Source organism: Talpa europaea (assembly GCF_964194135.1).
Source record: "Talpa europaea genome assembly, chromosome: 6".
In the NCBI taxonomy this organism is placed as follows: Eukaryota; Metazoa; Chordata; class Mammalia; order Eulipotyphla; family Talpidae; genus Talpa; species Talpa europaea.
The window spans coordinates 54,056,450-54,077,495 of NC_140072.1; the positions used below are offsets into that span (position 1 = coordinate 54,056,450).

At 53.5% G+C, this 21,046-nt stretch overlaps 4 protein-coding genes across 7 annotated transcripts; 2 read left to right on the forward strand and 2 right to left on the reverse strand.

Annotated features, from left to right (window-relative positions):
• Positions 1 to 404: 404 nt before the first annotated feature.
• Positions 405 to 3,339, reverse strand: HTRA2 (HtrA serine peptidase 2; the record flags this gene model as incomplete). 4 transcript variants are annotated; one of them, XM_084234692.1, is made up of 8 exons in its annotated part: positions 405 to 570; positions 678 to 773; positions 1,432 to 1,501; positions 1,644 to 1,749; positions 1,982 to 2,014; positions 2,241 to 2,435; positions 2,524 to 2,728; positions 2,834 to 3,339. In XM_084234692.1, the coding sequence occupies 8 exons, from the start codon at positions 3,337 to 3,339 to the stop codon at positions 405 to 407; spliced, it is 1,377 nt and encodes a 458-aa protein (XP_084090818.1). The 4 variants fall into 4 exon arrangements, with proteins under 4 accessions (XP_084090818.1, XP_084090819.1, XP_084090820.1 ...); XM_084234693.1 differs by lacking the exon at positions 678 to 773; XM_084234694.1 differs by lacking the exon at positions 678 to 773 and having other exon boundaries at positions 1,644 to 1,767.
• A 376-nt stretch (positions 3,340 to 3,715) lies between these two features.
• Positions 3,716 to 6,596, forward strand: AUP1 (AUP1 lipid droplet regulating VLDL assembly factor; the record flags this gene model as incomplete). Its single annotated transcript, XM_084234831.1, has 11 exons — positions 3,716 to 3,765; positions 3,844 to 4,210; positions 4,444 to 4,628; positions 4,877 to 4,949; positions 5,044 to 5,117; positions 5,335 to 5,401; positions 5,500 to 5,602; positions 5,724 to 5,840; positions 5,971 to 6,086; positions 6,250 to 6,368; positions 6,471 to 6,596. The coding sequence occupies 11 exons, from the start codon at positions 3,716 to 3,718 to the stop codon at positions 6,505 to 6,507; spliced, it is 1,308 nt and encodes a 435-aa protein (XP_084090957.1). The 3' UTR covers positions 6,508 to 6,596.
• Positions 6,597 to 7,560: 964 nt separating this feature from the next.
• DQX1 (DEAQ-box RNA dependent ATPase 1) lies at positions 7,561 to 13,686 on the forward strand (the record flags this gene model as incomplete). Its single annotated transcript, XM_084235130.1, has 11 exons — positions 7,561 to 7,797; positions 8,045 to 8,238; positions 8,922 to 9,306; positions 9,625 to 9,858; positions 9,947 to 10,046; positions 10,148 to 10,303; positions 10,386 to 10,577; positions 12,368 to 12,487; positions 12,619 to 12,809; positions 13,120 to 13,310; positions 13,530 to 13,686. 11 exons carry the CDS (start codon positions 7,561 to 7,563, stop codon positions 13,684 to 13,686), a joined length of 2,157 nt encoding a protein of 718 aa, XP_084091256.1.
• A 1,941-nt stretch (positions 13,687 to 15,627) lies between these two features.
• On the reverse strand, positions 15,628 to 17,062 carry TLX2 (T cell leukemia homeobox 2; the record flags this gene model as incomplete). The annotated part of the gene is made up of 3 exons (XM_084235460.1): positions 15,628 to 15,844; positions 15,982 to 16,219; positions 16,663 to 17,062. 3 exons carry the CDS (start codon positions 17,060 to 17,062, stop codon positions 15,628 to 15,630), a joined length of 855 nt encoding a protein of 284 aa, XP_084091586.1.
• Positions 17,063 to 21,046: the final 3,984 nt, after the last annotated feature.

Consider the following 21,046-nt stretch of genomic DNA (forward strand, 5'->3'; position numbering starts at 1 on the left):
GATATGGAACTGCCAAGCAGAGATCTGTGCTCCCAGGCCCAGCATCAAGTCGAGCACACCAAAACGACAGCAGCAGCTGGTTTTCTTGAATAGGGAGGTCAAGATGGTCAGCTCCAGTATCCTCCTCTCAGTGCAGGTGGGATACAGCTTTACCTCTAGCCTTTTGGTGGGGGAAAAGATCATCCCCCACTCCCAATTTTTGACTATAACATGTTGCTAGGTATAATTTTATTTTATATAAAAAGTGTCTTTGCGATTCTTCAGAGCCCAGGGGTTGGTGCTGGTGGTTGCAGGGCCCTGCCCCCAACTGGTTCATTTAACCCTCTGTCCAGGTGCGCTTAGAGCCTAGGCCAGAAAAGCAACATAGGAATTATAGCAGGAGCCTCAGACTCTTACTGATCCATTCATTCTGTGACCTCAGGGGTCACATATAAGGTCAGTGTTTCTGGTCCCCGCCGGATCCGCACTGCCAGCTGGGATTGAGTTCGAACGGCCTCATAAATATCTTCAGCATTTTGTACCAACTGCTCCCCAATGGCCAAGATCACATCACCTGGCCGAAGACCAGCCCTATGGTGAAAGATGAACAGAAAGAAAAGAAGGGGTAGACTACAGCCCAGTTCAAGGGCATATACACACTGTACCCAGCCCATCTCACAGTGCAGTTTTTCCCTCACCGGTGTGCAGGGGAGTCCAGGATGACTTTATGGATAAGCACGCCATGCTGAACATCAGGAAAGCTTGGTTCTCGAAGCTGTAGTTCAGCAAGGATGCTGAAAGGACACAGAGCACCCTGTTAACCACACCAAGAGTACTCTTCCCATCTTGGGTTCACCTCAAATCTCTCATCAACACATGATGACTGCATGGACAGGATGTATGTTAGATATTCCAGATACAAAGGCAATTCCCTTTCTGCCTTCTGGCCATGAAGAAATGAGGTGTAAAGGTAACTAATTCCAAGTGACACATGATGTTAAATCAATAGCACTAATGTCATTCTACAATCCCAACAGGAACTTTCAGGAGGGAGTGAAGTAGAACTTAAGCTAGATGGCATCTACAAGGATGGGTCTGATATTTAACTACATAAAACAAAAACGGCATAAATAAAATCACGAGGATAGGAAATACTCCCATAGGTTGGAATTCAGATTGGCTGAAACAATCTGGAAAGCTGAAATAGAGACAAAAGGAAAATGGCCCTTAAACACCAGGCTAATGGACTGCAGTCAAAGCAGTAACAGCCTGAAATCAATCTGGTGGCAGGTGTGCAAAATGCAGTGGGTTGAGAAAGTCACAATGATGAAAGAGGACAGCTCCTCTGAAGCAACTTGTGATAGAAATGAGAACACAGCTCAGCAGAAGTGCCAGTTTTCCCCACTCATTACACTTGTGGCCCTACATGTAAACTACCCCTAAAGCTCATACCTGGGAGTCAGAGTCAGCATCATCACCCCAATGTAGCGGCGTTGGGACCCACTGGTTCCAAACCACGAATCTGTAACAGTGGGACAAATGAGATCCTCCCAGCTGTCTCCTTTCTTCCCCTCCCTCTTCTCCAATGGGCCCCCTTTAATAAGGCCCAATAAATACTTTCCCACCATACAAAGGAACCCCATCCCCCCTAAAGCCAGGCTCACTCTTCTTTTCACCACGATGCAGAAATTCTCGAAGGCGATCAGAAGGGATGGCAAAGGAAATTCCAGCTGTGACCTTCATGGTGTTCACCCCGATCACCTCCCCATCCTGCAGGGACAGAGCCCACTATTCTCTTAGCCCACACAAACAGAAGGAGATGGGGGGGCACCTGTACAAGGATAGCAGGAAGTACTAGGGAAATGAGGAGGTTGGATTCTGGGAGCTAGCCAACAACAGACTGCTTAGATACTTAACCAAACATTGTTGAATTTGGAAAAACCCATGCCATCCCACACTGACCTGGGGCCAGGATTCTTGGAAAGAAGATTGTCCCACTCACCAGGTTAACCAGGGGACCTCCAGAGTTTCCAAACTGCAGGATGAGGAAAAAATATGGAAGAGATCCAGGGACTCTATGCCTTAGGGGTTTATCAGGATCTAGGCACATTCTCCAAATAATCTCGATTCCATCACATGAATGAGTGGCCACATTTTTGCAGCCCAATCTCTGCGTAGGCTCATCCACCATCTACCTCAGTTGATGCCCATACACAGCCCCTCCCCCAGCCTAGCATATCATTTTTCACATCAGGACGTACATCAATAGCTGCATCAGTCTGGATGTACTCCACATTAGTTTGGGGGAGGCCGAGGTCTCTGGCTGGACGCTGAGCAGAGCTGACTATCCCGGATGTGATGGTGTTCTGCAGTGCAAAGGGACTTCCCATGGCAACAACAAACTCCCCTTGCCGGACATCTGCTGAGCGTCCCAGGGGAAGAGTGGGGAGAGGCTCCTAAAGGAAAATGGGTACAAGAGTCCTGTCATCCAGAGATACAAGAAAACTCACAGCATCAACCAAACCCGGCCTCCCAGAACCCCACCTTAGTCTGAATCCTCAGCGTGGCGATGTCTGCCACGGGATCCACAGCTGTGACCATGGCCTCATACGTGTCTCCACTAAGCAGCCTCACACGGACTCGGCGCCGATCAGCCACCACATGGGCGTTGGTAACGATGAGCCCGTCGGCAGCCACCACGAATCCTGAGCCATTCGAAATCGGGACTTCGCGGCCCGAGAAAGGATGCCTGGGACAGGGGAAAACAAGCATAAGAGGAGACTCTGACCCCCCCTCCTGCTCGCCCGCCCTCCAGCCCGCTGCTTCGGTGCCTCCTGGTCTACTCCACCGTTACCGGCCCAAGATCTCGATATAAACCACAGCAGGTGCAGTTTTCTCCACTACGTCTGCGATGAAGTTGTACTGGCTCCGGGGAGACGGGGGCTGCGAGCCGAGGACCGAGGCGAGTACGGCCGGAAAACCCCGACCCCCGCCCCACAACAACAGCAGCAGTGCCCCCCCAGCGCCCAGCGCCACGGCCAGCCACACGCGCGGATGGGTTCCAGAGGTCCCTGAGTCCTCCTGGACCCGAGGATCTGGGGTTCCCGAAGTCAGCCGTGCTAGGGAATCCGAAGTCTCCGACGTCAGACATGTCCGTGGTTCAGGGACCCCCCCAGACAACCGGGCTAGGAGACTGGGGGCCCCATCAGTCACTCGGGCCCGAGGGTCAGGCGTTCCTGACGTCAGCAAGGCCCGGAGGTCAGGGGTCATCAGGGGTCCCTTCCCCCAGCGAACCCCCCCAAAAACCCGCCATCCCCGAAGGCTCCAGCTTGCACCCCGCCCCGCCCTCAGTGCAGCCATCAGCTCCGCCTCGGCAGCCTCCTCGCCCGCCCTACACAGAGGCGGTGCCCGGGACGCGATCCGGCCGACAGTGGACGCGGGGCACGCCGGTACCTGAAGTCCTCCAGAAGAGCATGCCCCGACCCAGGATTCCCGAGGCCGACTCCGCCCCCACCCTGCGAATGCCGGGAGTTGTGGTCCTGGCAGTTCTGAGGCGGCCCAACGGCCGCGAGGCATACTGGGACAGCTAGCCCTTCCGGGGCGCCTCAGGCTTTCGGGTCTCGATAGCCTGTGCGGATGCCCAAGACTCCGCCTTCCCAGGAGCCACTGCGGCGGGGCGCAAAGATGGCGGCGGCGGCGGCGCCGGCGGCGGCCGGACACTCCTGAAGTAGCAGCGATGGAGCCTCCCCCGGCTCCGGGGCCGGAGCGGCTCTTTGACTCGCACAGGTAAGAGTCCAGGGAAGGAGTCTGGCTCCGAAGCCCACTCGGCCTTCGGCGCCGCTTCAACCCGCCTGTCGCCCGCAGGCTCCCGGGTGACGGCTTCCTGCTCCTCGCGCTGCTGCTCTACGCTCCCGTCGGGTTCTGCCTCCTGGTCCTGCGTCTGTTTCTTGGGATCCACGTCTTCCTGGTCAGCTGCGCACTCCCAGACAGCGTCCTTCGCAGGTTCCGGCCCGGGGACTCGGGGAGGGGCACGATTGGGCCCGGCCGAGGCCGTGCAGTCACCACTGCCTGCGTCCGCAGGTTCGTGGTGCGGACCATGTGTGCGGTGCTGGGGCTCGTGGCCCGGCAAGAGGACTCCGAACTCCGAGATCAACGCGTCAGGGTTCTCATTTCCAATCACGTTACACCTTTCGACCACAACATTGTCAACCTGCTCACCAGCTGTAGCACCGTGAGTGGGGGGTGGAGGGGGGGACGATGGAGAGAGCCGAGGTGTGGGGGGCGAAATGGAGAGAGCCTTGGGCGGCTCCTCGGGACCCAGCACAAGACTTCCCCTCTGCCTGTCCAGGTTTCCCTGGGGCCACGACATACCGAGCGTTACCCCTAACACCACTTCTTTATGCCATATGTTAGTATTTCTCACTTCCCAATATTCTTCTTGCTTTCTCTCTTCCCCCTTCCCAGCCTCTACTCAATAGTCCCCCCAGCTTTGTGTGCTGGTCTCGGGGCTTCATGGAGATGGATGGGCGGGGGGAGTTGGTGGAGTCACTCAAGAGATTCTGTGCTTCCACGAGGCTTCCCCCCACCCCTCTGCTGCTATTCCCTGAGGAAGAGGCCACCAATGGCCGGGAGGGGCTCCTGCGCTTCAGGTGAGCACAGGTATCGGTCTCCAACTGGGTAGGTGCTCAGACTTGGGGGCCATTTTCACAACTTTCTTCAGCCCTACCCCTTCCATCCTTAGTTCATTTTCCTTTCTGTCCACATTTACATCTCTCTCCTGAATACCTTTCTATCTCGGTTATCTACTTGTACAGTTTGAAAATTTTCTGGTTTAAGTAAGGTTGGACTGTTGACTGGCTCACTGGTATCCCATCTTCTCTTCTCTTCCCTCTTCTAGTTCCTGGCCATTTTCTATCCAGGATGTGGTACAACCTCTTACTCTTCGAGTCCAGAGACCCCTTGTCTCTGTGGTGAGTGTATGTTGGAAGGGAATTTCTGGGGCTTAGAGGGGGACTCTCCTACTCCCCGCCCATACACAGACCTTTCTTCATGCCCTCCTCTCAGACGGTGTCAGATGCCTCCTGGGTCTCAGAACTGCTGTGGTCACTTTTCGTCCCTTTCACGGTATATCAAGTAAGGTATTGACTGCCTTCACATTTTTGGTGGCTGGGAGAAGCTTACTTTGAGGTCAGGAAGGTAGCGCCTCTGTCATGTCTGTTTGCAGGTCTTTTAATACCAAGGTTCTACCCCAGGGGTAATATTATCTACTAATTCTTTACCTTTATCACTACTGTTCTATGAAAAGAGGTGACATATAGAATCTACCCTTAATGCCACTTGGATTATTTTTTGCAGGTGGCTCCATCCTGTTCATCGCCAACTTGGGGAGGGGAATGAGGAGTTTGCCCTCCGTGTACAACAGGTGGTAGGGTACATGGGCAGGGTGGAGTGGGGTCTTTCTTCACATAGAGGGGGAAGAGGTATGGTTGGAGAGCCTTCCAACCTAACAGTTCTTCCTAGCTGGTGGCCAAAGAATTGGGCCAGACAGGGACACGACTCACTCCAGCAGACAAAGCAGAGCACATGAAGCGACAAAGACATCCCAGATTGCGCCCCCAGTCAGGTGTGTGGTCTTTGTACACAAAGCATTTTGTTTTCAGCCTGTTGTGACCTCCTTCCTATTCTGTGCTAGTCAGCATCTCCTTGGTTCTCCACTCACCATATTTTGAATTTCTTTTTTGCAGCCCAGTCTTTCCATCCCTCCCCTGGCCCTTCTCCTGATGTGCAGCTGGCAACTCTGGCTCAGAGAGTCAAGGAGGTTTTACCCCATGTGCCACTGGGTGTCATCCAGAGAGACCTGGGTATGGGAAAGAGTAAACCCTCACAAGGAGACGGGCATGGAGAGAAGGAAAACAGGATGTTAACTTGCAGAGTGGATGGTGAGGGGAGGTGGGGAGTAGAAAGCAAGACTGTCTTCTCCCTTTTCCCCAGCAAGGACTGGCTGTGTAGACTTGACCATCACTAATCTGCTTGAGGGAGCTGTAGCTTTCATGCCTGAAGATATCACTGAGGGGACCCAGTCCCTTTCCACAACCTCTTCCCCCAAGGTGAGACCCCAGCATTGGTTAGGTTCAGTCTACATACTCCCTATCCTTGACATATCTTTTTTGATCCTGAGACCCTAGCATAGTGCCTCTTTTGCAAAGTAGGCATTCGGTGCGTGTTAAATGATGATGACTTCGCAAGCCTTCTGACATTTGATCACCTCAGTTTCCCAGCTCTGGCCCGGTGACCCCTCAGCCCACAGCCCTAACATTTGCCAAGTCCTCTTGGGCCCGGCAGGAGAGCCTACAGGAACGCAAGCAGGCACTGTATGAATACGCAAGAAGGTGAGGGCCTTAGAGAACAAAGGGTAGGAACTGGCATTTTGGAGAAGGGAGCTAATTAAGGAACTAATATGGCAAAGCCCACACATCTTCTATGTCCCACAGGAGATTCACAGAGAGGCAGGCCCAGGAGGCAGACTGAGCACAGGATGGTACCCAGAGCCGCAGGACGGAGACTGGGGGCAGCCCTCATCCACCTCATAACAGGCCGGATGGGTGGGTGGTCAAAAGGGAGGGATGGGGCTTCCCCCATTATCACATTAAATTCAGGGTTTTCACTCAAGGTCTCTGTTGCTTCTCTGGGTCTCAAAAGCCCCCTGAACAAGTGCCTTTTCCCTTAGTTGGGGGAGAACAGGGCTATGAAGATTTCCAGGTTGGTTTATGGGGAATTGTCAGAATGGAAGTATTGGAAATCAACTCTTCGTGTCAAGAGATGCGTGATATTAAGGAAATGTAATTGAAGATCCAGCAGCAACTAGACCCTAACTTGGGTATCTGGCCCAGGTTTGTGAAGAAACAGCTGTAAAACTACAAGTCCCAGGATGCCTTTCACTAATGAACACACTATATGGTGTCTGCATAAGAGTTCACACATGCTCAGTGTAGTAGCTGAAGCCTATTTTCCATAGGTTCTTGCCTAAGTTAAATAAGGAGGAGCAAGTGGCCCCACCCCAAAACCAGTCTTTAGGATTGGTGTTTGAGCCAAACCCCAGGGTTGGGCCGGAATTTACCTTTGTACTTCACTCGGGTCAGAGTTGGTGACTGGCCTGATGGTGACTAGCTGGGTGCGTCTGGAACTGGCTGCTGTCCTGAATCATCTCAGAACTGCAAGCAGGTTTGAATCCAGGATCCTTGGGGCCCTGCATCTGGATTCCTGCCCCCTTTTATTCTATCCTTTCTCTTGGGATGTTCTCAGGTGTACAGCTCTCACATAATTCCTGTTGCTCTTGAGGACCCTGTGCTAGTCACAAGATTTTTACTGCCAAACCATGAGGCAGTAGTCCTCTTAAGATGCCCCTTACTTGAAGATGCAAATCTCCACCAGTTCCTGGCAGGCAAAACTTGCTGGGAAAGATGGGCCCAGTCCGTGTAGTCTGAGCATATAGGTCAGGGATCACTGAAGTGGGGAGATGGTATCTGTTACAAACAAGGCCTTAATGACTGCCCTGCTTCTGTAGGTCCTGCCTGAGCCACGATGGCCTCTCAGCTACTCAGGCTGGCAGAAGAGTCTGGTGTAAGCCCTGGGGAGTCTGAACTGGCTGTGAACCCCTTTGATGGGCTTCCCTTCTCTACCCGCTACTATGAGCTTCTTGAGCAGCGCCGAGCTTTGCCCATCTGGGCCACTCGTTTTATCTTCTTGGAGCAATTGGAGAGTAGCCCCACTGGAGTAGTGCTGGTGTCTGGAGAGCCTGGCTCTGGCAAGAGCACTCAGGTGGGGGGATATTCTGGGTATGAACAAAGGAGGGTCTGGGGAACTGGCCTTTCCCTAGGTGAGGGAAGAACTGTGTTATGTGGACCTTTAGGGGAGGTGGGCAAAGGGATATAGGTTAGCGTGGCCCCAGGGTGACTGATGAAGGGACTTCTCAAACAAGGGAAGGTTAAATTGGCCATAGCTCCCCAGCATTTCTGATAAAGCCCTGGGTCCTGCTGACTGGTTATTCTTCCCTGCCCCATCCCAGATCCCTCAGTGGTGTGCAGAATTTGCGCTGGCCAGGGGGTTCCAGAAGGGCCGAGTAACTGTCACTCAGCCCCATCCTCTGGCAGCTCTAAGCCTGGCTCTGCGTGTTGCTGATGAGATGGACCTGGCCCTGGGTCATGAAGTTGGATACAGTATCCCTCAGGAGGATTGCACCGGGCCCGATACCCTGCTCAGGTGGGGCCTCCCTCAGGCCTGACCCAAATTGAATCCCCCTCACCCTGTGGCAACAAGCCCAGTCCTCTAACATCTCACCAAATCCTCAATCCATCTCAAGCTTTAAACCATACATGATACAACTGCTGAATTAAGCTCTTTTTTTTTTTTTTTTTAGTTTTATTTATGCATACAAGAGCTGGGGTACAGGCCAGAGATATGGGGGGTGAGAGGATTCACCAGAGACAGAGTGGGGAACAGAACAGGCAGATTGAAGTACACTGCTGAGGGAAGCAGCAGGCGGGTCAGGAGAGGTCTGCTGTGCCATGTGGACTGCTCCCTGGCCGGCCGGGGATCGAACTCATGCTGCAGAGGTTATGAATTGCTTCATAGTGTGGTGCTCCCTTGCACCATGAGGGAGGCCCTAAATTAAGCTCTTTATTTTCAGCCAGAGACCACAAACATTCACCCTCACTTTCACCATGAAAGTTTACTTTCCCAGCTAAAGTTCGGCTTGTGAACAAAGTGTAAACAGTGGAGCTGTGGGTCACAGTTCTGGGTTCCATGCTTAAGAGGTCAATCACAAGAGGTTTTTTCTGACATTCACTATCAAAATCTAGGCACCCAGGGGAGAAAAATCCCCTGAACTTCTGGAGCTGATCAGTGTTGACACTAAATCCTCTGCCCACTGCCAATGTCAATAGGTTCTGCTGGGACAAACTTCTTCTGCAGGAGGTGGCCTCAACCCGGGACACTGGAGCCTGGGGTGTGCTGGTGCTGGATGAGGCTCAGGAGCGGTCAGTGGCCACAGATGTGCTTCAGGGGCTGCTGTGTGATGCCAGGCTGGGAAACCTTCCCGGGGACCTCAGAGTTGTTGTGGTTACTGATCCAGCCCTTGAGCCTAAGCTCCAAGCCTTCTGGGGAAATCCTCCCGTTGTGCATGTATCTGGAGAACTTGGCAGTTGTCCCATCCCCATCTATAGGGACATTGTCCCTACGGATCGTGTGGAAGCTGTCTGCCAAGCTGTGCTTGAATTGTGTCAGAAGGAGACTCCAGGAGACGTGCTAGTGTACCTACCCAGTGAGGAGGTAAAAAAAAAACACAACTGCAAAAGGAGGTACTCATATATGCCAACTTCCTGTTGTGGGGGAATGGGAACAGTGGGTGTTAGGAACATGGGAGCTATAGTATTCACTGTTTGGGCCCTACAGGAAAACTCATGGATTTCAGAATAAGTCTACCACCACCCTCTTTTGATTCCATCTAATGCAGAGACGTAATTCAGTGAATTCCTAAAAATTCCCAACTTTATGCATTTTTTTCAGATTGAAGGGCCGTAGCTTACATGTTTTTCAAAGGGGTATGTGACCCCAAAAGGTGCCCTAACACCCCACCCCTCTCCTCAGGAAATTTCCTTGTGCTGTGAATCCTTGTCCAGAGAGGTGGGTTCCATGGCTCTCCAAAGGCCCCCTCCACGGGTGCTACCCCTCCACTCAGGCGTTGGTCAAGCTATTCAGGCTGTATACGAGGACACAGACTCGGGTGCCCAAAAGGTGGTAGTCACTCACTGGCTGGCTGACTTCTCCTTCTCGCTCCCTTCCATCCAACATGTCATTGACTCAGGACTGGAGCTTCGAAATGTGAGTGAGAGAGATGAGGGGATGTGGGACTAAAGATATAAATGGCCCACGCTGATCTGTCTTGGCCTTCATTGGGGTATGGTGCCAGGTTTACAATCCTCAGATCCGAGCAGAATCCCAAGTGTTGAGGCCAATCAGCAAGTGCCAGGCAAAGGCAAGACAACTTCGGGCAAGAGGGTTCCCACCAGGTAAGAGTCTTTGCCCTCGCTAAGATCAAACACAAAGAGTCATCAACACCCAAGTCCTGAAAAATCTCTAGTGGCCCTTTGCCCGGTCTTTCTCCCCTCAGGATCCTGCCTCTGCTTATATCCTAAGTCCTTCCTAGAAGTGGCTCCTCTACTACCCCAACCCAGGGTGTGTGAGGAGAATCTAAGCCCCCTGGTATTACTGCTCAAGAGGAAACAGATTGCAGAGCCAGGGGACTGTCACTTCCTGGATCGGCCAGGTGAGCACCCCTTAAGCCCAAGACTCGCTGTCTGCTACTAGTCTCTCAGACCCCTGCCCTGTAAGTCCTATTTCCTCCCCAGCTCCAGAAGCCCTGATGCAGGCCCTGGAAGACTTAGACTATCTGGCAGCCCTGGATGATGATGGGGACCTGTCAGACCTGGGAATCATCCTTTCAGAGTTTCCCCTGCCCCCTGAGCTGGCAAAAGCCCTGCTGGCCTCCTGCGAGTTTGAGTGTGTGGATGAGATGCTCACCCTCGCCGCCATGCTCACTGGTATACATCGCTTCTGGATCTGGTTCTTATGGCCACTGCAGTCCTTCCCCCTTGGTGTTTGGTACTCCTAAGGCTAGCCTTTCCCCTGTGCTCCAGTTTCCACCCCTCAAAGTACCCAAGGAACCAGGCTTAATCATTTATCACTCTCCTTTCTCTTTAGACTGCTGGTTATTGCCCCTCACAATGCTCAAATCTGTTAGTACTGAAGCTCCACTCCTCTCTTCCTCAACCCTGTAGCTCTACAGAGTAAGTGCTACACTGTTCTCTCCATGCCATCCTTGCTCAGTACATTTGGCTTCAGGCCCACCACAACACTGAAGCTTTCAGCTCACCAGTGACCTCCCCGAGCCCTAGTCCAAGGACACTTCTTTTGACACTTGAGAATGCTGACCATGCCCACCTTGAAACTCCCTAAGCCTCTGTCAATGCTGCTCCTGGTTTTCATCATTCCTTTCTGACCATTCCTTCAATCATCTTAATCCTCTGCACTTGAGCATTATAAGTTGGATCTTGGGGTTGTATCATTGCCTCCCTTCTCATTCCCTGAACTCTCTGAGCAAGTTCATTCACTCTGTGGTCTAAGGGGTCTTCTTTACACTTAAAGTTTTCAAAACTTACGTTTCCCTGACAATACCATTCTTCTGAATCTTTGATTTATATATCTGACCTCCTGATAGACATTTCTACCAGGTGGTACTCAGTACTTCAAGTAAGCATTGTCTGAAACTGCCACCTCACCACAATCACCCGATCATATCATCATCTCTGTAGCTCCACGACCATCATTCTAAGCTAGTCTTCCTCCAGGTTCTTTGATTTTTATCTTCCAGTATTTTTATTTATTTTTAAGAGATTTACTTATTTATGCACACAAGAACTGGGGTACAGGCTAGAGGTGCGGGAAGGTGAGAGGATTCACCAGAGACAGAGTGGGGAGCAGAACAGGCTGACTGACTGAAAATCACTGCTGAGGGGAGCAGTGGGCGAGTCAGGAGAGGTCTGCTGTGCCATGTGGGTTTCTCCCTGGCCAGCCTGGGATCGAACTCATGCTGCAGAGGCTGCGGGCTGCTTCACAGTGCGGTGCTTAACCCCCTGCACCACCAGGGAGGCCCTATCTTATTATTTTAAAATTCATCTCTTCTCCGTACTCACTGAGGTGCCCATCTTACAGGAGCCCATCACTGCTTAGCTGGGCTCCTTCAGTAGCCTCCTAACTAATCATGTGTGCTTCCTCAAACATATGGACTCTTACTGAAAAGCTCTTCTCCAATAGCTTTTCTTCACCTCCCAAACAGAATGTAAACTCATTTTCCATGGCACAGTACACCCAGCCTTTCAGGACCTAGCTCACACCTACCTCTCAGGCGTTATGTCCTTCCACTTTGACACTCTGCTACTCTGCCATCTTCTCCACTCTTACTGGGCACTTGAAGTTCTCCAAACACGCCATGCTACTAACTTCTGTTCCATGCCATACCCAGGCTAGAAAACTCTTTCTTCCCCTTCTCCACTGCGCTAATTTTACTCAAACCTCACATATTGGCTCCCATACCATTCGTGCTTACCACGTGTGCTTACTTGTTGGTCTCTCCTGCCAGACTCTGGGCTTCTTGAGGGCAAACTGTCTTTTATCACTTTTTCTTCAATATCTAACCAAGAGCATAGCATTGAAAAGTTATCTGTGTCTTTTGGAGGCATTTCCCAAAATGACACTTGTACCATTCCTGTGTTCCATCTGTATAGTATCCTTTCTCATTCCCCACAATGACCTTCCTCTCTTCTGCCTCCAGCTGCCCCTGGGTATACCCATCCTCCTCTCTGTGCAGAAGAAGCTGCCTTGCGTCGGGCCCTGGAACATGCGGATGGTGATCATAGCTCTCTGATCCAGGTGTACGAAGCCTTTATACAGAGTGAGTGGCACACTCTGCATCTTTTAGACAACCTCACATTTGCCCCTCTACTCAGAGGCCCTTTAGTCAAGGGTTGTGTTCTTTCAGAGCCTCAAGGACTTTAATTGCAGCTGTGTCCTTTCACCTCCTAGGTGGAACAGACAAGGCTTGGTGCCAGGCTCGGGGTCTAAACTGGGCAGCACTGTGCCAAGCCCAGAAACTTCGAGGAGAACTCCTAGAACTCATGCAACGAATTGAACTTCCCTTGTCCCAACCAGCCTTTGGTTCTGAGCAGAATCGAAGAGACCTTCAGAAAGCACTGGTGTCTGGATACTTCCTTAAGGTTAGGGGAAAGAGTTGGGGCGAGGGTCACAAAGGTGCAGGAGGCAAAGGGACCAAAAATTGGTATGCTGCCTATGAAACTGGGGTCCAGGTCGCCATTCTACAGCATTCTTTAGAACCAGGAGAAACTTTCCTTTGAGGTTTTGGGGTACAGGGGTATGGAAAGTGCCATATAGTATGGTAAGGGACTATTACACTTAGACACAATTATTTTAATACTCTTTCCACCCTTACTAATTCTCTTAGTTCCCTTTTCTTTCTTTCTATTATTTGCCTCTCTTGCTTATAAAATATTTTTGCCTTTCAATGAGGTGGCCCAAGACACAGATGGAACTGGAAATTACCTGCTCCTGACCCATAAGCACGTGGCCCAGCTCTCTCCATACTGCTGCTACCGAAACCGTAGGGCTCCAGCCAGACCCCCGCAGTGGGTGCTTTACCACAATTTCTCCATTTCCAAAGACAACTGCCTTTCCATTGTTTCTGAGATTCAACCACAGATGTGAGTTCCCTCAAATACCCACTACACTGCCCATTCCTATTCCCAGGGTCAAAATTATGACTGGGGCATTAGAGAGCCTGAAAAAGAGGAGGGAATTTAGTGGTTTGTGGCAACATAGGGTTTGAGGAAAGAGGGTTTGTGGAAAGGGTAGTAAGAAGTTTAAAAGTCTGCTTTATAAGCAAGTTACAGAAATCACTTAACTGTGACTCTCTCTGTCAGGCTGGTAGAATTGGCCCCTCAGTACTTCCTGAGTAACTTGCCCCCCAGTGAGAGCAGAGACCTTCTAAACCATCTGAGGGAAGAAATAGCAGATGCTTCAACAGGGAATGAATCTACCTCCACCAAAGAGTTTGGAGATCCCTGTGTCCTGCAGTGACTACCTAACAATTGGAACAACTCATCTCATTGCATGTGATCCTCCCTCAAGCTAGCACCAAGGAAGCCAGCTGGATTTCAAAGCCCAAAGTTTAGGGTAAAATGTAAAGCCTGGAACCTGAGTCTCAAGAAATGGTGGACTAAGAGTGGAATGGACAGGGTAAGCTACTCTACACGGGGCAGGACCCTTGCTGTATTCTCCTATTTGTTGGAGAGGGACCGACTGTACCCTACTGTACCCTCAATTTATAACAAACCTATTCTTGTACTTCTTTTGTTCTATAAAAGTTATTTTTCTGTGGTGCCAAATTTGAGTTTGGTTCTGTAGGACCATATACAACATCCAGGGGTTAGAGATGACAAAACAGCAAAGACTCAGGGATTGACTCCTCCAGTGGTAGCTTTTGCCTGTTTCACCTCTGGTCAAGCCTCTGTGCACTGACAGATGTAGCTGTCACTAATACAGAACATGATTAGTCTGACTACAGTTGACCTCTGGCCCTAGCTATTGCTCACACACTGCTTCTGCCTCCAGGGGAAGAATCGGAGTGCTATAGGAATCAGACAAGATCTTTCCTTTTGTTCTCATGCCACTTAAATCTTGCTCCTTCTTAAACCTGAGGCTACTGCAAACACCCCCAAACTCTCAACTTTCAATTAACAAACTTCCCAGCAGCCCCTGGTTCGCCCACAAGCTACAATGTCCAACAATTTCAGAGATGCTGTGCTTACCTTTCTTTCTAGCTGAGTATTCCTTTCCCTTTTCTTTCCTTGGACTGTTAACTTTGATATCCTTTCATCATCTTGCACATGTGCTAAATGTGTAGAATTTTGTGGATTTAATCCTTAGAACTTGCTCTTGTCCTCAAAGTACCCTCCCTTGGAGATTCTGTCTCATCATTCCATCTCTACCTCTATGTGAATGTCAACTGGCCGCCAAAGGCACTTTTCCAGAATGGTTTCTTTCTAGATATAGCATTCAGTTTTGCCTGCAGCTAATCTTGTCTAAACTTGCCAATTGCCCCCTTTATCATCCACAACACCATTGATTTCCTGACTCACTACAATTCTGTGTAATTAGCTTTGATTCCTCTTAGACCTGTCACTTCCTAACTATTTGCCAAATTCTGCTCACCCTAATTCCACTAGGCCCATTAAGTTAACTTTGTCCACGGTTTCCCTTTTCCCCCCTTGTCTGCGCAGGGCACCAGTCAGATTAGTCTTCCCAGATTTCTTTGCGTGTTTAAGTATTAGTATCTGGCTTGCCCCCCAAGTGCATTATGAGGCTCAAGTGAAAAGACTTGAACACACAGCAGGTTGAACAGACACCGACAACATGAGCTCAAAGTTAAGAAGGAACCCATAGTGATTATTTTACAGTTGAAGGATGAGATGCCCAGCGTGCATAAAACCCTCTGGTTCCTGCCACAGACTCTAGCTCTCCAGCACCACCTCCCATTACTCTGCTGTTGTTGGAGTCTTCCTCCCTTCCCACCTTTGGTACAGATCCTTGGCCGCTTCCCAACGTACCACCTTTAACTTGCTGTGGCGAGGATGGGCGGGGTGAACCCCAGCTCTGACCCATCCGCGGGAGGACGGAGTCCCTCAGGACAACAGCTCCCATTGGCCGGCCCGCCCTCCTCCCCGCTGCTCACTGGCTATGTTACTGCAGGTCCCGCCCCCTCCACGGCTCAGGTTCAGCGCTGCCGTCAAGTGGAAATGGCGGGAAAGGCAGCGTCTTAGCGCGGGGCAAACGCTCCACGCCGGTCTAGGAACCCGCGGGTGGCAGAGGAATCCTAGACGACAGCCAGCAGGTCAGCTGCTTCTCGCGGGCTCCGCTGCCACGAAGCCACGGCGTGGGCGGCCGCGTGCTCCCGGGCCCCAGGCCCTGCGCGGCGCTTCGGTAAGAAAAAGAGCGCTCGGCGGGTCGGGCAGGCGTCGTTCACACCACCGAGGCGAGCCCGGACACCGAAGCCACCTTGTTGTCCTCGGCCCAGGGCTGCAGGTTTTGCAGCGCGAAGAGCGACGAGTTGTGCAGGCAGAGCGGATCCGGGGGCAGCGGCGGCCGCAGTGGCCGCGGGAGCGCGTCCTGCTGCAGGTGCAGGAGCAGGCGGCCCGCGCGGTGCCGCTCCGCTTCGCGCTCCTCGGCCGTCTGGCGCCTGGACGAGTGGAGACGCGGGTCAGCAGGGCCGCCCTCGCCGGCCTCGCGCCTCCCCGCCACTGGGCCAGGCCCGCGGCTCCGCGCCCTCCCCGCGCTCGGCCCTGCCCGCGGGGCCTAGTCCACCCCGCGCCTCACCGCCACTTGGTGCGCCGGTTCTGGAACCACGTCTTGACCTGTGCGTCGGTCATGCGCAGGGCCTTAGCCAGCGCCGCCCTCTCGGCCGAGGCCAGGTACTTCTGGCGCAGGAAGCGCCGCTCCAACTCCAGCACCTGCGAGCGGGAGAAGGACGTGCGCGGCTTCTTCCGCTTCGGGGGGGTCCGGTTTTGGTAGGGGTGCCCTATGCGGCGCGTCCCGGAGAAGGGAGAAAGCGCGGCTATGGGGAGAGAGAAAGAGCAGGGCAGGGTTGGCGGGGTGGCCGAGGTGTCACGCTGAGAGTGCCGCTGCTTGGGCGGAAAGCTCCGGTACCTGGACCTACCCGGAGCCCCAGGCTCGGGCCGCGTCGGTCCAGGTCTCAGGACAAGAAAGGGCCTCGGGAGAAATGACCCTCCCTTTTGGATGAGGCAGAGATGTCCCCCGTAACTTTCATCAGCCCTCCCACGCGCCTGGGCCTCGACGGCGGCCTTCTCCGCAGAGCTCCTGCGCAGCGGGTCTAAGGTACATGTTGGAGGAGCATCTTCCGGGATGATCTGGGGCGCTGGGGACGGGGGTGGGGGGCGGAGGTGTGTTAAAGGGGACCATGAGTTGGAGCTTAAGGATCAAAGGTGAGGAAATGCGATTAGTGTGGGGCATGAAGCTGGAGGGGTCGGGCAACCTCACCCGTGAGCCGGTCCTTGGCAAAGCGGCGGCCGCTGTCCATCCACGGGAAGGTGAGTCCGGCTAGGCCCCCGGCGCCGCCCAAGCCCGAGGGTCCAGGCACGGCAGACGAGCCTCCCGCGGGCGGCGGTACGGGCAGCGGACGGTGCGCCGGGACGCGGATCACGCCGCCCGGACCCACGCTGGAGCTTCCAGGCAGCGGGGTCAGAGAACCCGCGGGGCCGTAGCTGGAGGCTCCGTGAAATCCACCCGAGAACGCCGCACTCTCCCCATGGCCCTGGCCCGCACGACCCGGGCCTAGGCCGCTCCCGGGGGGCTCTGGGCAGCTCAGGATCTGATCGATGCCAAAGCTGATTGGTTCGTGGTGCGGGTGGTTGTGCGAGGCCAGCACCGCCGGCTCCATGGGTCCGGGTCAGGAAGGACCGCAGCAGATTCCGCGGTTGGGGAGAGCGCACCGGGCAGCTCTGGGAGCCCAGCTGCGGCGCGCTCGGGGCGGCGGCCTCAGGGGCCCGCGGGTCTGGCCACGGCGGGGCGCCGGGGCCCCCAGGACAGCTTCATCCCAGTGCGCCCGGAATAGCCGCACCCGTGCCGGCCGCTGCCGGGCGTCGGCGCAGGGACTCGCATCCCGGGGGAGCGCGACCTGCCGGGGCCCCAGGAGCGTCCTTGCTGCTTCTGAAGCGCGGATGGATGCTGGGCAGCCGGCGGCTCTGCGCGAGTCCAGGGTGGAGAGGGTGGACGGGCTCGGGCTGGGGCAGTGACTGACAGATCAGCCCGGGGTGGGCAGAGGGCCTGGGGGTAGGGCAGGGGCGGGGCCGGGCCCGTTAAAGGGGAAGAGACGCCTGTTTGCGCCAAGCTCTGGGAAGTCTGGCCGGCGGGCAATGGTGGGGTAGTGAGGGAGGTGGCGAGGGTGTTAGGAACCAGGCCCGGCACGGGAGGGGCCCGAGCACTGGCCACTGCGCGCTGAGTCAGCCCAGACGCGCTCCGCCACTCCATCCTCGCCGGCCTCCGCCTTTGGGCTTCCTCGGCCTCCCCGGCTTCCTCCGCAGGTGCCTCCTCCCACAGCCCCCCCTCTGCGCCTCCCGAAGGGTCCTGCCTGCCGAATCCCGGATTCGTTGTGGCGCGGGCCTAAGTGCCCTCGAAGACCAAATCTCGTTGTGGCCTCCTGGCTGTCTTGGGAAGCGGCTGGGGAACGGCGCCTGGCGAATTGGAGGCCCGGGAAGAGGACAGGTGTGGGGAGGGGGTGGCAGGGCGCGGCCGGTGGGCTGGGGCGGGGAACAGCCGCTCGCGGGCGGGTGATCCGGGCGCACCGCCGTCCCTGACCCGCGCCTCTCCAGAAGGATCTCTGGCTCCTGCTGGGCGCGCCAGTAATGGGGTGTCCCGTGTTTCTTAGGATTTCGATTTCTGAAATTGGTGAAAAGCGGCCCCGTGGCTCAGCCTGTGCCAACTTTGGCCGGTGGGAGCTTGGCCCGCGCGTTCGGCTCTCGACAGGGGACCACCACGGCGGTACCTGCCCATCCCCTCGGTGCCCAGGAAGTGTGCTCTTACACGCTCCTCCCCACCCCAAAAGTGGAAGGACGAAATCGCCACAGGCGACATGCGGGACCTCACTGAAGCCTCCGGAGGGTCCCGGTCGCCTAATTTCCCCTAGTCCCCGCCCCGCCCCAAGCTCCAGAAACTGCCTAGAGCGTGTTAGAGAAGGAAGGTGGGGAAAGCCCGAGTCGCTAAGTGACCTTGTGACCTCGGCCGCGGACCCGGGGACTGGGAGTGTGTGAACTCCGCATCCTCCCCCGGGATGGGACCCCCGCCGGGCGGGCCCCTGCGCCTTAGACCCGCCCCCGCCGCCGCCCGGCCCGGTGCAGGCTGCCATAATCGGGTTAGCAGGGTCAGAATTACATTACCTTCCCCGGCCCGCCCCGGCCCCGGGGGGGCCCTGGCGCCTTTGAGCCGGTGAGACTGGGCGCGGGGAGGGGGACGTTGCTGCCATCCCGGGGCTGCCGGGCACCGACGTGCAGCCCGGCCTGCCTTGAACACGTGGTGACCAAATGACCCCGCCCTGCTGTGCCAGCTTTAGCCCCTCGACCCCAGCCCACTCCAGTGCTCAGCTCCTCGCAGACATTGCCCGTGTGAACCGAAATGTCTTATAAGTCTAGTAAGAGAGGTCTCCCTGGGAGCACGGATCTTCCAGTTGATTCTCCAGAATCCCCTGGGAGACTCTGCTCCCTCCTTTCTCCTCAGCAGATGGGCTGGCAGCCTGGCGCCTGGGGCAGGGTGAGGGGTTTTTGTTGTTGTTGTTGTTTTCCCTCGGGGGGAACCAGGAATGATACCGGGCATCTGGGCAGGGTGATAAAGAAAAAAAAGAAGAGAGTGGGTTTTCTCCCCACTTAAAGCCCTCACCACCATCAACAACCCCCTTTTAGAAGCCTCAGTCTGAAGGTGCTGAGCCACTGCAGGGGTGAGGACACTAGAATGTGACATCTTTCCTCAGTCTTGGTCACCTCCATCGTCTGAATTTTCCACCCTTCTACCCTGCCAACGCCCTTCTGTAGTGGGGTGCTGTCCTTGCCTATTTGGCATCTGTGTTTTTTTGTTTGTTTGTTTCTTTTTTCCTGTGGTAGAGAACACAAACATCACCTCCACTAATCCTTCACAGAAATTCAAGCGTCCTTTTTCTGCAGTTGAGGGAAGGGACAGTTAGGGAATGTGAAACCTTTGCTGTTCAGGCAAAACTTTAGGAAACCTTAAGGACTGGATCCTCCACATGAGAACAGAGCCTAGGATGGGCCCTGGGCCTTCCTGGTGGTGCAAGGGGTTAAGTCACAGCACTAGGAAGCTATCCGCAGCCACTGCAGCAAGGCACAGAGTTTGATCCCAGGCTGGCCAGGGAGCTGACCCGCATAGTGCAGCAGACCTCTTCTGTCTTGCCTGCTGCTCCCCTCAGCAGTGTATTTCAGTTAGTCCACCTATTCTGTTCCCGGCTCTGTCTCTGGTGAATCCTCTCACCTCTCCCCCAACCCCTGCACCTCTGGCCTGTACCCCAGCTCTTGTATGCATAAATAAATAAGTCTTTTTAAAAAGTAAATAAAACCTGTTGAAGGGGGCTGGACTGCAGGTTAGGAGTTTTCTAGTCCCTTTCTTCACCCTGACAGGTGAACCTCTGAGAACAAGGTGGACACTAGTACTGGTGTGGTGGAATAAATCCTTCTTGAGTGAATCAATGGATTCAGTGGATCAGTGAATGAAAAGAAGGAATCCCTGTGCAGATCTGTATATCTGCTAACTGTACATCCTGCTTTCTGTGGTCATCACAGATGTTACTGCTACCCAGAGATTGCCCAACCCCTTGGAGGAGAATAATCACAAACCCAAGTGATACATACAAATCATCTGGAAGGGTGGAGATTTCAGTGCCCCATTTAAAGAATAAAGGACATCCATTTCTGTCCACCACAGTCCTAGAATTTCTCTGTTTACCTCCATTTGTCTGATTCCCTGATATTCAGAAAAGGCTCGCTCCTGCTAGTTTATATTTAAGATGGAGGCCCTGGGGCTACCCATCTCCCATACACACTGGTCTGGAATCTCTCTCACCATATCATACATGCATGTTACTGACAACCGCCGCCCCCCTCCCCCAAAAGCTCTTCATGTTTTCAGACCTTCCAACCTGCAACTTCACAGAAAAGACCAAGTTCCCAGCTTGTGCTCCTGCTTCTTTCCTTCCTTCCTGCTGTGTTAGTCCCTTGAGATGGTCCTCACCCCCCGTAATCATTTCATTGACTTCGTCCTTCCTACCCCCAACTGTCTTAGGTCTTTATTATCTGCACAAAATCTTTGACTCTTCCAGAGAAATTGTTTTTATTTCCTTTTCACTGCCTACACCCGCTGCTTTCATTTCCTCATTTATTCTTTAACCCTTTGTAAACCGGTTTCACTACACTGGCTCTTATAGCGCTCCAGAGTCCTTTATCCAGGAGTTCTCTGACATATTTTTGTTCATCACAAACAATTTCTTGAAAAATTCCTTCTTTTGGCTTCTATTATATTGTCTTATTCTCTATCTTTGGCCTTTCATAGTCATGTTTTTCCTTCTCTGACTTTGCTTCTTCCACTGAAGACAGAATTCTTTAGAGCTCAGGCTTTAGCTTTATCTCTCTTCATCTATTCAGGCTTCATCCATTCCAATCATCTCAATTATTACATCTACCCAGAAAACTCTCAGATCTCAATCCCTTTTCTGACACCTATGTTCCAGCCCTACTGTTCTAGCCTTCCGTGCAGTTCTACCTGCCTTTGCTGTAGTCACTTTAAGTCTATCAGGCCAGAGGATGTGCTCGCCTCCCAAACTCATTCATTTCCTATTATGCTTTTCTTTGAAATATTTCATATA